This window comes from Hyperoodon ampullatus, assembly GCF_949752795.1.
Source record: "Hyperoodon ampullatus genome assembly, chromosome: 8".
Taxonomy (NCBI): Eukaryota; Metazoa; Chordata; class Mammalia; order Artiodactyla; family Ziphiidae; genus Hyperoodon; species Hyperoodon ampullatus.
This window is the reverse complement of record NC_136921.1, coordinates 84,253,114-84,269,676: the sequence shown is the minus strand read 5'-3', so window position 1 is coordinate 84,269,676 and position 16,563 is coordinate 84,253,114. Positions and strand designations below refer to the sequence as shown.

At 39.0% G+C, this 16,563-nt stretch overlaps 1 protein-coding gene across 2 annotated transcripts in view; it reads right to left on the bottom strand.

Moving 5' to 3' along the window:
• Positions 1-4,086: 4,086 nt before the first annotated feature.
• Positions 4,087-16,563, bottom strand: part of NOSTRIN (nitric oxide synthase trafficking) — a gene marked incomplete at its 5' end in the record, with an annotated part of 54,041 nt that continues 41,564 nt past the window's right edge. For both annotated transcript variants that reach the window (XM_079710623.1, XM_079710624.1), the window contains 6 exons: positions 4,087-4,296; positions 7,421-7,510; positions 8,648-8,762; positions 9,685-9,810; positions 12,851-12,939; positions 14,262-14,370. In XM_079710623.1, the coding sequence (XP_079566749.1) occupies positions 4,160-4,296; positions 7,421-7,510; positions 8,648-8,762; positions 9,685-9,810; positions 12,851-12,939; positions 14,262-14,370 (666 nt within the window). In that variant the 3' untranslated portion in view covers positions 4,087-4,159. The remainder of the gene's footprint in view (positions 4,297-7,420; positions 7,511-8,647; positions 8,763-9,684; positions 9,811-12,850; positions 12,940-14,261; positions 14,371-16,563) is intronic.

The following is a 16,563-nucleotide window of genomic DNA, read 5'->3' as shown; positions in this document are numbered from 1 at the left end:
GCCAGACTGCACTATGTGTAGTTTCCCAAACTTGCTGTTTTCTTTTTTGTTGACCAGGCCAAGAAAGTTTTCTTCTATTTTCAGTTAACTAAAAGTAAATATCATGAATGTTTGTTGAATTTTATAATGTTTTTCTGTATCTTTATAGATTTTCATCTTGTATCTGCTAATGAGGTGATTTATATTAATAGGCTTAAAAAAGAAGTTGAATTAAACTTGCCTTCCTAGAATAAATCCAACTTAGTCATGGTGTGCAATCTTTTTTGTTTTGTTTTGTTTTGAATAATGTTGGATTCAGTTTGTGAAACTTTTGTTTTAAATTTTTACATCTATAGCCATGAATTAGATTGGCTTTTAATTTTCCTTTGTATAAACTTCATGGGATGTTGGAGTCACAGTTATCCTAGGTCCTAGACCCTTGAAAATAGTTGAGATGTGTTCCTTTTTTTCTATTTCCTGAAAAAGTTTGAATAAGACTTTCTGTTTTTGAACTCACATATAAAACTATGTGGGCCTGTGTCTTCTTTGTAGGAAGATGTTTTTAGAAAAATGCTTATTAATTTTTTTTATAGTTACTGAATTATTCAGTTATTCTATTTCTTCCTGAGTTTTGATAAGGCATACGTTTTTGAGAAATTTATCTCTTTTGCTGACATTTTTTGCAAATTAATTGGTATAAAGCTGTTGATAATATTTTAGTTTTTGATATCTACTGTATCTGTAGTATGTCTACTTTTTTCTTAGAAGTAATATTTATTTATGCCTTTCTTAATTTTGCTAGAGGTTTGCTCAGTTGATTAATCCTTTCAAAGAACCAATGGATAGCTTTGTTCAACCCCTTATTTTGTTTTATAGTTCATTAATTTCTGATCTTTTATTTGCTTTAGGTTGTTTCTGATGTTTTCATAAATTCATAATTAGGATGCTTAATTCCTTAATTTTAGCCTTTCTCCTTTTTCTTATAGTACATTTTTTAAGCTGCTTTCCTGAAACTACAGGTTTTAATATGTAGTAACTTTCTTATTTTTTATTTCTAACATTTAAAATTTTCCATTAAGATTTATTCTTTGTCCATGTGTTATTTAGAAGTGTGTATGTGTGCACATGTGCATTTATATGTGTGCAGGGACACATACATATGTGTTCTCCAAACACACAGGGTTTTTTCACTTAACCTTTTCTTAATGATTTCTAACTTACATTGTGGTCACACAGTTTCTAGAGTCTTACTTTTTGGCCTCGTATGTAATCAGTTTTTTAGTGTGTATTTTCCAGGGGTTACGTGCAGCACTTTATCTGCCCACACGTTCAGCTCACCCTTCCCACTTGCCTGACTCCTGCTCAGTTTGGACTTTCCCCGACTTCCTTGATCCTAATTAATGCCCCTCCTAAATGTTCTCATAACCTTCTTGATATACTCCTATTATAGCATTTATCACAGTGTATTGTGTTTACTGGTCTGTTTCTCTTTCAGAAGAGAGACTAAGGGCTCTTTGAGGAAAAGGGCTCACTGTCTTTTTAGTACTGAAGTGACAGAGTGATAGTGCCCCAACCACTCTGTATGGTAACTTCTCTTCACCCTTCAAAATCCCACCTTCTCATGATCCCCTGCCCCCAGGCCCATCTTCCCTGGGTTAGACATTTTTCCTACTAACATTGCCACAGGCAATGGGATGTGTTGTTATTTTGATTCTCCAAATTAGCCTGATTACCCCCAAGGCCATCAAGACTTTGGGGGAGGAGAGACTTTTTCTTGGAAGCCGGAACAAAGTTACATTCTGCTCGAATTACTAATCAGTTAAAGCCTTATGGTACTGTACAATGAAATTTATTTTAACCCAAACTGAATATCGTATTACTTTTTGATGAATATTAATTATTATGAGTAATTGAAAATGCAAAAAAAAAAGAAATTAATCTTTCCGGTTGACAGGATAATAGATAGTAAGCTTTTACTCTACCTGAAAGAAGACAGAGTAATGCTTTTGACATTTTTAGTGAAAATCTGGCTCAGACCTCCCTCTGCTGCCTGTATTTCAGGTTGTTAATGTTGCTAAAAACTTCCTGACATACGAAAACTGCCTAGTGGAGTATAATTATGAAAGCCCAATTAAAAGTTTAAAAGTATTCATATTAAAAATTATTTTATTCTCTGTGGAAGACTTGGGCACATCATTAGTCTTCCCAATATGCACTTAATTTTTACCTAAATCTAAGGAGTACCATCCGTACCTGTCCTGCCAGAAAGTTCTTGCCCTTCTAAAAAGATATCCAAGTCTGTTATCCCCAAAAATATTTGTATTTTTATTTGGTTTAAGACTATAGTATTTCTTTGAAGTTTAAAAACTACATATCACAGATGCAAAAAGGATTTGCAGCAACATTTTAAACCAGGAAAACCATTTATGTCTTTACAAAGTAAAACTGCTTTATGAAGAAAGAGAGGCCCCTTTCTTTGAAAATTACTTCCAGAGAGTTTCAGGGCCCAACCACCATTATCATCACTTTCTCTGTACAAATGATCGAGTGTAGGCTACAGTCAATTGCTATACAATTTTTTATCCATCAAGGCTTAATGGAAAGAAGTCAGATGAAGAGGAAATGTAAATTCAAAGTCTCAGTTCATGGTCTAATGGCCTATTATTCAGCCTACTTTCTACGTGTGGAAAGTCTTCACTAATACACCATTAAGGATGACGTTAAAACTTCTGATCTGTTCTAGGCTGTAAGTTATGTCTCACATAACAAATTTTACTTGAGCTCCTTCGGGTCTGATATCTGTATCTATAAATATCTCTGTGTTAGTTATATCCTGCTATAGGAGTGTAATGGTGCAGAGTATAAAAAAATATAGGTACCTTGGTTTGAAAATTTCCTTTGTGAAAATATAAAATTTGACAAGTTAAATAAAAATAAACAGAGGTAGGGGGCAGGAGAGTAATAGAATGGGTTTTAATTACTCCTTTAATGCCAGACTGTCTATTTGGCACAAAAGTAAATCTGCCCAGATGTATTATCAATACCTTGAACTTCCATTCAATGGAGAGTGTGGTCTCCAGACTGACTTAGGTTATTTTCTGAAAGATGCTGCTGTACCACTTCTCTTCATTCTAAAATGTTCCCCTCGGGAAGAGTTTGGGGTCTGCTCTCTCTCATTCTCAACCTTTTCCCGTTACAGGGCATTTGAGGAAGCAGCATAAATCTCTCTAAATTTTCCATTTTGACAGTAAATGCTAGTTTCTAGAACTTTCCATCCAAACTAGAGACTCATTAGCACTTAAAGTGTCTTTCACTAGGAAGTTGCTTGGGGTATTCCTTTCATCATGACCTGGAAGGGAAGTGCAGAATTCCTGGTTTCTGAATTGGTGTATGAAGTTTCCAACTGGGCAAGGAGGCATGAAATTTCTGGCACTGTCTCCTTCCTAACCTTCTCCTATCTGCCTTGCTCTTATCCTCTGATCCCCAGCCATCTCTGGCTCACACTTGACCTCACTCTAAGAGCAGTTCTGGTTGTGGGTAGAGGGTACCTCAGAAGGTCATTGGCTCAGGATGGTACTCCATTCTACCCTGAAATCCTCTGCCTGGTATATGGTCCTCGTCTACCACCCTCTCTTCCGACCACGCCGCCTCTTTGCCTTGGCTCCTGATCCTTTATTCTAACGTCCTTAACCTGGGTCTATCTCACTGGTGTCTTGCCTGCCTGTCTCTGCTAAGCTCTTCTTCTTGGACTTGATCTGTGTTCTTCCCCATCTCCCTGACACTGCTTGACCTCTTGTGGGCCTGCTGTGGCTATTTCCACCCAAGACCCCAGGAAAAAAGACATCTGTGTCCTAATCTCTGTTGTGCTACCAGAAGACTATCTGACTTCAGGCTGAACTGCCCTGGACTCAGTTTTCTCTCTCTCTGTGAGCAGAGGCTGTATTAGGTTATCTCTAGGGTCTCTTAGAATTAGAAAACTCTAGGAGCCAACAGGCCTCTTTCCCACCTCCCTTTACTCTCAATCTTTTGACTCTGTTTCAAAGAACTAAGTGCAAAGCACTGTGACATGCAGGTAGGACCCCATCATCCAGTTAGAAAGACAGAAGATCACAACATTTGTCTTTATTTGCACCACATTGTATAATTTACAGAGTGTAAGGCGATGCCTTCAGAATCTTGCTTATGCTTGTGAAGATGTGTCCCCGGCATATGAAGGGAGTTCCTCCACATAAGCAGCAGGAAAATGGCCTTTTTTTCCCTTTAAAGAACCAAACCACCATCCTTCATCTTTCTTCTTGTGTATAGTCACAATGTCACCTGTGAAAATGCACATACATATAGTTAGACAAGTGGGTTTCTGCACTTAGGCATGTGCCCGAGTCTGATCAGTAAGACAGTTTTTAAGGAGATCCTGCTTTCAAGGAGTTACTTGGTAGCATCATTTTTCTGCATGTGATTCAGATGAAGCAAAATTTATTGACCACCTCTGCACGAAGCACGCAGAATGCAGAGAATATTAAAAAGAGTAAGGTAATGGACAAAAAGTTGTGCCATAAAATAGTTTGATTAAAAACAAAATCGTGGGCTTCCCTGGTGGCGCAGTGGTTGAGAGTCCGCCTGCCGATGCAGGGGACACGGGTTCGTGCCCCGGTCTGGGAAGATCCCGCATGCCGCGGAGCGGCTGGGCCCGTGAGCCATGGCCGCTGAGCCTGCGCGTCCAGAGCCTGTGCTCCGCAACGGGAGAGGCCACAACAGTGAGCGGCCCGCGTACCACACAAAAAAAAAAACAAAACGCTTTGGATCCTATGTCCTCGTGCTGCCTGGCTCACTTTGGATAGAGGTGATGGGTCATCCCCAAACTCTTTCTTGGTGTCTGTGCTTTAAGGGTTCCTCATGTTGGTGGCCAAAATAGTTTGCTATGTTGACTACTAAGAGTATGTCTCAGCTTCCAGACTTTTCTTTAGATCGAGGCAGCTTCTCTCCATTATACGAGCCAGCTTCAGAGTCCAAAGTTCCAACTCACAGCTTTGCATGACAGTATAACTCCCCATTCAACAATGTAGATAATTTGAATAAAATATCAATTTGAGGACAATACTCCTTTAAAGCAACGATTCAAATAAACAGAATTCCTAGGAAACCCATGGCTCTTCTCTAATTCTCTATTAAAAAGAAAAAAAGCACATTATTCCCTGTCTTGTAAGAGAGAGTCCTTTCTCTCTGGCTGCTTCCTGTACATCAAAGTGGAAATATCCACTTCCTTAAGGATCCAAGAGCTACTTGATCTTTAAGCATCATCATGAGGTCATTTTCAGTCTTTCTTTCTTTCATTCTTCTCCCCAGTAATTTTCTTTCTAAGGCAAAGGAGACCACTGATCCCCCTTCTATCTCTCCTTAGTCACATCACTATTTATTCTTGCAGGAGATCATTCTCAGTCTAAGGTCTCCGTCTAATGAGTTCTCTCAGGTCAGTAGATTGACACAGCCTACTATCGGAATTCAAACGAATAACTTAAAATTTTATCGCCAGCTTCCCTAAGTCTCCAACGAACGTCTCGTTCCATTTAAAGAACCCACAGGATATAATGTGTAAGTAGGCTTTGCAACCAACAGAACTGAAGACAAGATGATCAGTTTGTGTTAACTATGTAACTCAGACTCAGGACCCTGGGTTCTAGGTGGCATCTGGGAAGTGTGTTTTAATTCATATGGAAAGTGAGACTACTGCATTTCATTTACTCACTGGTGTAGGTAGCCTTAGGATGACATGATGAGTAACAAACTGACTTCTATAACACTTAAGACTTTTAAATTAAAGGCAACATTGATTTAAGATGCATGCAGGAGAGAGTCTACTTTCCTTTTTTCTTGTCTTTACTTATGTCTGAGCTACAAGAAAAAGTAACTGCCTGGAGAACTCTGACTGGCAAACTGAAAAGCAAGCACCTATGAACCAATAGCAAATACGTGGTATCCCTGTTGTTTGGCTGCAAAATCCATCTCAACTTTCTGTTGGTTCTGGGCACCATGTCCTGGTCATGGATTATAAATTTTCTCCTACGACACAATTCTTTCTCACTAACCATTTCATTTCCAGATCCCTGCCTTAGCTTAACATCCAAATGTGGCTGCTAATTGGACACACAGAGAAAGTTGAGGCTGGTGACTTTTTCTTGTTTAATAATCTTGGGGTCTACACCATCCATTATATAATAACCTTTCCATGTTAAACAAAAATCTGTGACACAAAGAAGGGGGTCCAATTCCTTTAATTGGTCATAAAACCCTTTTTTGAGAGATAAGTGGGAGAAATATTAAGCTGGGAGTCCTTTGACCCGGTTTCTAGAACTGGCACTTAGACTAAGCCATGAGAGGAAGTCACTTCACATTCTTGTATGTGTAACTTTCTGAAAAGGAAAAAGGTGGGGCCACTTCTCTGATAACTTTCCATTACTGACATTCTACCCCAATGGAGCACTGTGATTAAGAGCGTGACTCTGAGTTTCTGAGTCCAAATCCTGTGCCACTACTGCTAGTGACTTTAGCCAAAGTACTTAACCTTTCTGTGCCTCAGTCGCCTCAGTCATAAAATGGGCATAAATAATACCAACCTCAAACGGTTTTTAGGAATATTAAATTGGACAATGTGTTTGCAGCAATGTCTGGCACCTAGTAAACACCAAATATATGTTAACTATTTTTATCATGTGAGCTTTCTTTTTGATGTGCTTTATCTTTATCTTCTAAGAAGGGTGATTATAAACCTGAACTGCTTTGACCTGGTAATAACTTTTTTTTTTTCCATAGAAAACAATTTTATGGTTACCGAAGGGGAAGGGGGTGGGATAAATAAGGAATATGGGATTAACATATACACACTACTATATATAAAAGAGATAAACAACAAGGACCTACTGTATAGCACAGGGAATTATATTCAATATCTTGTAATAGCCTATAATGGAAAAGAATCTGAAAAAGAACATGTATGTGTGTGTATATATATAGATGTATACTTATATTCGTGTGTATATATATCTATACATGTATACACACATAAATATATACATATATATGTAACTGAACCACCGTGCCATACACCTGAAAATAACACAACCTTGCAAATCAATTATACTTTGATAAAAAATTAATATATATATATAAGAGATATTCATTTGGTTAAGAGTAATACATATCCTAGTTTTTAAGACAAACTGCAATTATTTATTTATTTATCTTTGTTCTTCAGCAGACATCTAAGAGGGAAGGAGGAACCAAAGAATAAGTAGTCAGTCAAATAATAGATTTGAACTTAGTCTGATAACAGCCAGGCTATGAATGCATGACCTGGTAATAACTATTAAGGCTAAGACAAGAGTTTTATTCAAGTTAAAAATTTCAACATGGGAAGGCAATTCAACTATTTGAGAATGATTCTTACCTTTTTCCAAATTCAGTTCATCATCTTGCCTGGCTTGGAAAGAATATAAGGCCTTGCAAAGACCATTGCCGAGCTGGGTCACACCGGAGGCTGAAAGTTGGATCAAGTTATAATGACTAATGCTGGGTCAGTAGGCAAGATGAACATGGTGGGAAGTGGTCTAGTTTTTCAGCCGTGTAGTGCAGAGCTTAAATATATTGAAATCTTCCCAAAAGGAAAGTTTATAATTGTACATAACATTCATTCTTTGATTCAGTAACCATTTCTGATGTACATACTATGTGGATGAACTGTGTATATTACATAATCAAAAGCTCTAACATAGAAAGTAAGTCTGGACAAGAAGTTACTGTAGTAGTAATAATAATGATAAGTTTAAATTGTTTCCCATGTGAACTTAATCAACATCAGTTAGCTAAGCTGTGTGGTCACTGTATTCATGTTTTGGAAAACCAGCACCAGTTTTGCCAATCAGGAATAGATAGGAGACACTTGGAGCAAGTGCTTCTTCCATCATCCCCAGGTACTTAGGGAACTGTTTCTCAAACGATGCAACCACGAGTCTTTAACATACCACGTGGACTACAATGGCCTGGGTTTGATTGAAACTTTTTTGCCAAGTTCTAATCAAAAATCTAGAGAGTCAATGTTATGGTAACTATAGTTGAACAATGATGGATAATGACAGGTGCTTGCATGTATGTGTGTGTGTATGTATGTATGTGTGTGTATATGTATGTGTGTTTCTGTGTGTGTTGAAAGGTAAAAGGCAGTGGGGTGTGGATGGAAAATGACTAAAGTCAGGTGGCTGAACACAGCGGGTGGGTAGGCCTTGGGATTACCGTGTTTCCTGAAAAGGTTGGGATTTGCATGGCAGTTTGGAGGAGGCTGTGGAGACAAAGCTGTAGAGTCCTCCCAATGTTTCCAGGCTGAGTGTGTGGGCAGCAAATTGCAGGCTGTCTGAATAACATGGATGCCAGTGACTGGAGGTACCTTCTCATATTAGACAATTCTTTTCCCAACCCTCCAATCTTCTTGAGTCCTTCCCACCTTTTGGATGATATTTGCACAGAAAGCTACACATTTTAACAAATTAATCAGTCCTAATTGAAACGTAAATTTCTTTGAGCCGATTTATGTCAATGTGGCTCTGAAAATAAAATATAATTTTGGCAATGTTCTTTACTGATAGGACCCAGCCCCAAATTATTCTGGGCATGAGATTACCTGTAGATGAAGAACTTGGAATTCTCTGCCCACCAGACGATGACCTGCTCACAACATTCTCTAATCTCTTTGTCAGAGAAGGCCGAGATATTTTTACAGAACTATGTGTCTGCTGCTGTTTGAATAGTTAAAAAAAAAAAAAAGTCATTTTTAACAACATTGTCATCAAAAGTATTTGCGAAAAGTAACTATTCTGGAGCTGTTTTCCTCAGGAATTTGTTTTTCAATTGTTGGGAGGAGGGTATAAAGAAAAAATTCAATACATTCCTAAACCCTACTCTAGCATGTTCTTGTTTCTGAGACTTTAATATTTTCAGAATTAGACAATTACTATATTTTATAGCCTGTATTTGCAATTCTGACCTGTACCCCTAGGCCAAATAGTAACATTTACAGCATTACTTCTACAAATTCAACTTGGTTTTAAAGCAAGTGAAATGATCATGACTCTGTGACCCTTTTAGAGCTTGAGTCTCTTAGAAGGAAAACTGTCCCTTCATCACAAGGTGGTTACAGCTCCCTCGTCTTGTAGGAAATGGAAAACAGCTACCCGTGTATATTCACACACTTATCAATTCCTAGAGTGTAACACTGGGAAAATTCATGTGTGTGAATTTTTTAAATTGTGCACACGCATTATCTACATTATGTACTATGTTAAATGGATGAGACTACTGCATATCACAAAATCTTACAATTTAGGTCTGTATGAATACTAAGATTTTGATTTAATAGAAATTTTACTATAACAACACGTTCAAAGGATAAAGTGAGAAGTATGAGAAGGAAGAAGGAACCCAAAGTGTTTTTAACTCATTAATTTATATATGAATACAAAGCATGTATTCATTTGTGTTTAGCTCTTGTTACTGTGCTCAAAAAATAATTAAATAAATTTATCTTAAAATTGTGCAACTGGGGATTTGAGCATATGGCATATATAATTCGTAACAGTTTTTTTTGGCCTGTTGCTGCTTTAAGCCATTCCACCCAGCAAGCCCAGTCAAGAAATTATAGCCAACCTCTTAAATGCTTACCTTTTCTTTCCACTTGAAGATGGAGTTACTACAGACATGGTTGGGTTGAGGTCTTTGCTCAAGTTCTGCTAAGACGGATGACAGTTTATAGGTGTTTGCTTGCAAAAGGTTTAGTTTCAAGTTATTCTGTGGATACATCATTTGACCATATGAGTAAACTTCTAGAAAATTTTGAGGCACAACTGCGTGGGTAAAGGGATATCAGGATAACTTCCAAAATGACAAAGAGGTCCAGAAAAATACACATTCAACTCATTTGCAACTCATATGCAGAAAATGCTGAAGAGAGAAAAACAATGGACACCTTAAGCAGTCTAGAGGAAAGCCTTAGTCGTTGAGTGTGTTGTATTCTAGACCCTTGTAAATAAGGTAAACCAGAAACCTTGATAGGTATATTACTCAGCATTTTGTGGCAATGAATTGCTTTACTCGAATTTCTGCTGAGGAATGGGGTAGAGAATAATAAGTGTTGATTGCAGAAGGTAGGCTTTCGGAAGGCTTTGAAGAAAGGCAATGGTGCCATGGGCACAACATAAAGAACAGAAGTGAACTCTTATCAATAGAATCAAACTAAAATGATGTGAGTCAGGGATTTGTTGTTGATGTTGATGTTATTGTTTCCTGAAGAGGTGAGGTCTTATATTACCCAGAAAGTCTGCAGTAACACTTCTGGAAACTAGAAACCATATTCTGGGGTATTTGAATATAAAAATAAAGACTGAGGGCTTCCCTGGTGGCGCAGTGTTTGAGAGTCCGCCTGCCGATGCAGGGGACACGGGTTCGTGCCCCGGTCCGGGAAGATCCACATGCCGCGGAGCGGCTGGGCCCGTGAGCCATGGCCGCTGAGCCTGCGCGTCCGGAGCCTGTGCTCCACAACGGGAGAGGCCACAACAGTGAGAGGCCCGCGTACCGCAAAACAAACAAACAAACAAAAGACTGAAACTGAAGCTATTCTCGGAGTCTCTCCTGTTCTGATTTGACCTTGAGCTAGAAACTTTATAATGACTTCCCTGTCAAGTTGTAAATCAAATCAGAGAATCTAAATATTGGAAGGGGTCTGCTTATCCAATCTTCTCCTCTCCATTGTCTCTCCCTTTTCCACACCTCCAGCCTGGGGGTTCCTAATCCTAACATCCCAGCCAGGGGGTCCCAGCCAGGGGGTCACAGCCATGGACCAAACACCTCCAGTCGATGGGGAAGGGCTCTAATCCTTGGAACAATCCACTGCATGGTGGGCAGGCTCAGCTAGGATGAAATCAAAAGCTCCCCCATAGCTTCTAGCCTTAGATCTAGTCTGCACTTGAGAACATCACAGATCAAGTCTCTCTGCTCTGTGGTGCTCCTTCCGGTATCCAAAGACAATATCTGCTCTAAATACCTCCAGTTTCCACAACAATTTCTCAGAGAATATGGCTTGCCAACATTCTTGCTTCAAATATAGCACTTCAAGGACCAAGAGTCAATGAATTAGGAAGAATTTCTGTGAAACAGAGCTTCTCCCTGCAAGAAACCTTCTCTGCATAACACAAGATCAGTCTACCACTATCACGAGTTTCCTTCCATTAGAGGCAGAGGTGCGTGACCGAATTACATGGATATTTGGCATGCACTATTTGAAGGCTCTTATTTGCTCCATCACTAGATCATAAACACATAAATTCAGGGGTCAGATCATCTCCCATCTTGCATCCTCCACTGTGTGAATCAGGCCAGTTGTGTACCAAGATAATCTTAATAACGTGTTCTATGTCAATGACAAAATTTTATGCAAGAACCCAAAGAAATAAACTTGAATCTTAATGCCATCATAAAATGCTCCATATGACTTTCTTTTGGTAAATATCATTTACATCGAATTAATTAACTAAACATTTTATGCTGTCACAGAAAATGTCTAACAGTCTGTTTTATAATTTTATAAAAATTGTAGCCATATGTCACTGCAATGATATTAGACCTCTGTTCCCAAGTGAACAGAATTCAGGCCTGTCAGGTTTATTTCTGCAACACCACCTCCATTAAAGGAAGCCACTACTAAAAAACAGATAAACTGTACCTGGCTGCATCTGTCTACTTTTACCAAAGAACTATTGAAATTGCTCATTTGGACAGAATTATTAGGTACCTGCTTTTACAAGAGAGTTGTTTAGGCTATGTGCAAGGTAAGGAAAGCTGGTTCAGCTTCCTGGATCCTTCAAAACATTGATAAAATTTTGATCTCTTCCTGAATTCTTCTCAGATTAACCGCAGTCAACTTCCTCTCCAATCACAGCAGAAACCCTGTATCTTGTACACATAGGTCATAGTATCTGTTCATTTTTATTCCTGTTTAAAATTCATGGGCCTTTACTAACTGCCCTTATAATGTGGGTTCTTCTGAAGAGGCTGCATTGCCCACCAATCCCAACAAATGTCTTGGGGCTGCCCCAGTCCAGCCTTTCAGCAAAAAGGCCCAGAGGCACCTCTCCCTGCCCTCCACTGACAGTATGTCCCCTTCCTTCAAAACAACCTTGGCCTCTGAAGTTTTTTCCTTGTTTCTCTGGAAGCTCTTGCCTCACACCCCAGTCGGCCATCTTCCTTCTGTGCGGCCACATCTCTCCTTTCCCGTTATACTCAGAAGACCCTGATGTTAGCTCAAGGATGAATGGAAAACAGCATCTCAATGATAATTACCAGGATTGCAATTCTCCTCTGTGCCCTGTGCTAGCATTTTCTAAATAATGCATCATCCTCACAAAACCCCTTAGGTAGCAACATCCCCACTTTAAAGATGAGAAAACAAAATTTGTCCTAGGTCCCTGTAAAAGGCAGAGCTAGATGCAGGCCTCTCTGAATGCAGATCCTGTGTTTTTGGTCACATCTGTTAACTGGAGTAAAGTACACGTGGTCTTCAGACCTTAATTGAATGATTCTATTTGCGGGAATTCTATTTTAGGCACTTTTCCCCCCCTGGGAGGACACTAAATCAAACATTTCTAAGTAGCTGGATTTTTCCAGATTCCTCAAACCACTTGTCAAGGAGCTGAGCGTACAAGCTCTCCGACTAGACTGTTCTGTGTCATGAGAAAGGAAAGGCAAACAGAGGTCAAATGGTCCAGAAAACAAGCATTCCCAAAATAGCTCCTTCATCATTAAATCTAGGAAACTGCCCTCTGCAAATGTTTACCTCGTCCATTAAGGCTGCTGTGCTTTTTTGGCTCTCTGTGTCTGAGAAGGAGGAGTGGCTGTAGTATGCTTTCAGCATTCGTTCCAGGCCTGAAAGTGAAATAAGGCTGTCAGTCGCTGTTCCTCTGGTCCTAGTGGGACACAACTGGCAGGTGGTTATACTCAGAGGGACCCTGAGCCCAGAAGTGATGCTGGGAGCATTTCCCAAATGGCTGGTGCTGTTTCTGTGTGTAGTTGTTACTAAATTTTACTGAATGGGTGACCTGTACCTTCATTTAATGGGATTCGAGAAATGCTGGTGGTTAAGGAGTCTTGATTATTATTTTTCAAGACGAGATTTTTGCATCCTCCTTGTTGACCCATTCCATGGTGGATTCCTAACATTTACCCCCATGTTAAGCTCTCCTCTGCTGATATTTACATTTCTAAACATTTTGCTCTCTTGGATTTCCTATCAAGTATTACATTGCAACAGGGTTCTCTGGTCCACATAAAATAAGCTCTACATATCAGAATCATAAAAGTGGAGTTGTTTTTATTACCTGTAACACTTTAGAGCTGCTTCACGTTCTCACATACCTAACGTCTAAGTATAGGATTTAATCTGAATGACTTTCACATCATTCAGGAAGTTAGTTTAAAAAGAAACAAACAAGTGGTGATCATTCTGTAATGTATAGAAATACTGAATCATTATGTTGTGCACCTAGAACTAATATAGTGTTGTACGTCAATTATACTTCAATTAAAAAAAAAATGTAGGGCTTCCCTGGTGGCGCAGTGGTTGAGAGTCTGCCTGCCGATGCAGGGGACACGGGTTTGTGCCCCGGTCCGGGAGGATCCCACATGCCGCGGAGCGGCTGGGCCCGTGAGCCATGGCCGCTGAGCCTGTGCGTCCGGAGCCTGCGCTCCGCAACGGGAGAGGCCACAACAGTGAGAGGTCCGTGTACCGCCAAAAAAAAAAAAAAAAAAAAAGAAAAAAATTTACATACATTTAAAAAATTTAAAAACAACCTATTAGCACCCCCAAATAGAATGAAATAATATGGGGGAAATAAATAAACACGAGAAAATGAAAAGCCTTGTACATAGGAGGTTTACTATGTTTTAAACCAAACGAATTGTCCCTCATATCAGCCAATTTCAGGAACACTGTAAAATGCTACACTTCTGGAAATGGTGGTATAGTACTTGTATAGATCTCACAGACCAGAATGTCATTTTCAATTTTTTTTTGCTCTTTCCTTGCTTTTTCATTTTTCTTTATTCACACAAATTAGGTTTGATATTTGGTCTGTTAAATGAGATGATCTCTGCACCAGTCAGCAAAAGCAGAATCACCCTAACTGTGGATGAAACCTCCGAGTAGAATACTTTCCCTTACCAGGCCAGTCAAAGAGGTAATTACACACCTTCCTGGTCTCGCGAGGCTTTTTCAATATCTTTTTGCAGTCTCAACAGTTTTGATTTTATTGAAGATGCCTGTCGCTCTTTACTCATTGCATTTTTAGGATCTTCTTCCTTTAAGAAAAAAAAAGGAATTTTAACAATTTAAAGGGAAAAGAAGTAAGAGTTGCTACTCCTAGTTGCACTGAGACTTTCACTGACTGTATTCAATTTTAACTTGATGGAAGAAAAAAGTAAAAAAAAATAAAAACAGGGTAACCTCTGGTTTTCTACAGATTGGTCTACCTTTTCTAGACCTACTGAATAAGAAGACAGCTCCTTGTTTACAACTTGTCAGTGTATAGCTGAGCACTTTCTTTAATAGATAAAAATTATTCTTGGAGGGTGAACGTTACTACAGCTATTTCACAGGAGCATGTGGCTCACCAAGGGAAGGGGCATGAAAGCTTCAAGGAGACTAGCTGACTTAACCAGCACATTTCAGTTGAGGGGAAGGAGGGCAAAGGGTACTCCTTGCAGGAGAAATGACACAAGCAAAGGACAGAGGGAGGGTTGTGTGAAATGTATGGGGAGCAATAAGTAGACCAGTTGCTTGAGCAAATGTAGTGGAAGAAACAATTGTCTAAATAGCTTAGGTCAGATTTTCAGGCTGAAGTAGGGATTTTATCATGTAGGTTATGAGAACCATAAACAATAGCAGAGCTTTCGTATGTTAGGACACAGTTTAAATGCCTAGTAACAAGTCAAAGAGCAAATATCCTACAGTGATATGCAACTTAAAATGATTAAAACCTTTATGTGAAAAAAAAAAAGGATGTTAGGGTCAGGTCGGGAGGTGGCTGAACATAAGTGCAGTAGATGGACAGAAGCCTTGGAGAAAGAGGGAAAACTGATGACTGAAGATGGAAGTGCAGGAGTCAGGACTTATCTGGTAGGAAGGAGAAAAGCGAGGACCCTGAATATTGGTGGAGAGATTAGCTTTAGATAGACTGTCCTGAAGAAAGAGAAGAGAAGATTTAGAGCAAAGAGAATAATAGCCTTTACAAAAATATAATGTAGAGACTAAAATATTTAATCTACATACTGTAGATTACATACTGTATTATATATTATAAAAATTTTCTCTATATCCTTTATTACATGTGACTCTTTGTGATTCTTATAACAACTCGACGAGATTGGTTTTATTTTCCCCATTTTACCTGTGACACTCAGAAATAAATGAAGGCCCAAGACGAAACAGCCAGTAAGTAATTACTGCTGAAACCCAACTCCTGTGACTCCTAATTCTCCACCAGAGTCCACTCCTTCACATGTCTGCCTGAGGCTGAGGCCCAAGCTGACGTTACCTCCGCAGGTGAGCTCCGAGTGAACTGCAAGGATGCTTCAGTCCAACCCTCAGTCCTTCCTTGCTGGAGGAATGCACCTCATAATCTGACTCTCATGCCAGTCCAAGACTTCATTTGGTTTCTTTGGGGATGCCTATATTGTTCACAAATATATTTCCACGGATAGATCACTACTGGATCAACTTGAGATAGATTAAACTGCCATCATTAACTTTCTTAAATTTGTCCTTCTCTTCCAAAAATTTGTCAGAAAGAAGATCAATACCAGAGGAGGCATTAAAACTGCAGATACAATCTTTTGAACATGGCCTTTACAGTAACCTTGCAAATATTTTTCACACTAATCACCAGCCCTCCAATATTCACACTCAGATAGTTCTCCTGTTTTACCCTCATCCATGTAAATTTCATAGCACTCTATAAAAGCCAGTCTACACTTACTGCCAATGACTATAATGTCAGATTTTGGAAGTGTTTTGCTTTAAGAATATTAGGACAATCCTATTCACCCATTTGGAGATACAGTCCATTCTCTTAGACAACAGATACATAGTCGTTAGTTCTGGTGCACTGAAATTTCATAGAAACCAAAAATTCCCATGGGCACATCAAATAAGATAAGCCATTGTGGCTACTTCTTTACATTTCAATAGGAGCTTAGTCAAATTTTCAAGGAGAATGACCCTTATTTTATTGACAGGTTAGCTGATAGAGGCATTTTTACAAGAAAGTAATAGATATATTTTATTGGACATTTTCCCATCTCAGGGATCACCTACACGGTTTGGAAGAAAAAAAAAAAAGGTACTTTCCCCATGTAATCAAATCTTCCTTTCCACTTCCATCTCTACCCTTGTTTCTGCTTTAACAGACATTGCTATTGCTAATTTGCTTTGCCTTTGCCAGGGTCGGAAAAAAAGATTCAATTAAAGAAACAGCCGGCCACTTATTGCTGTTT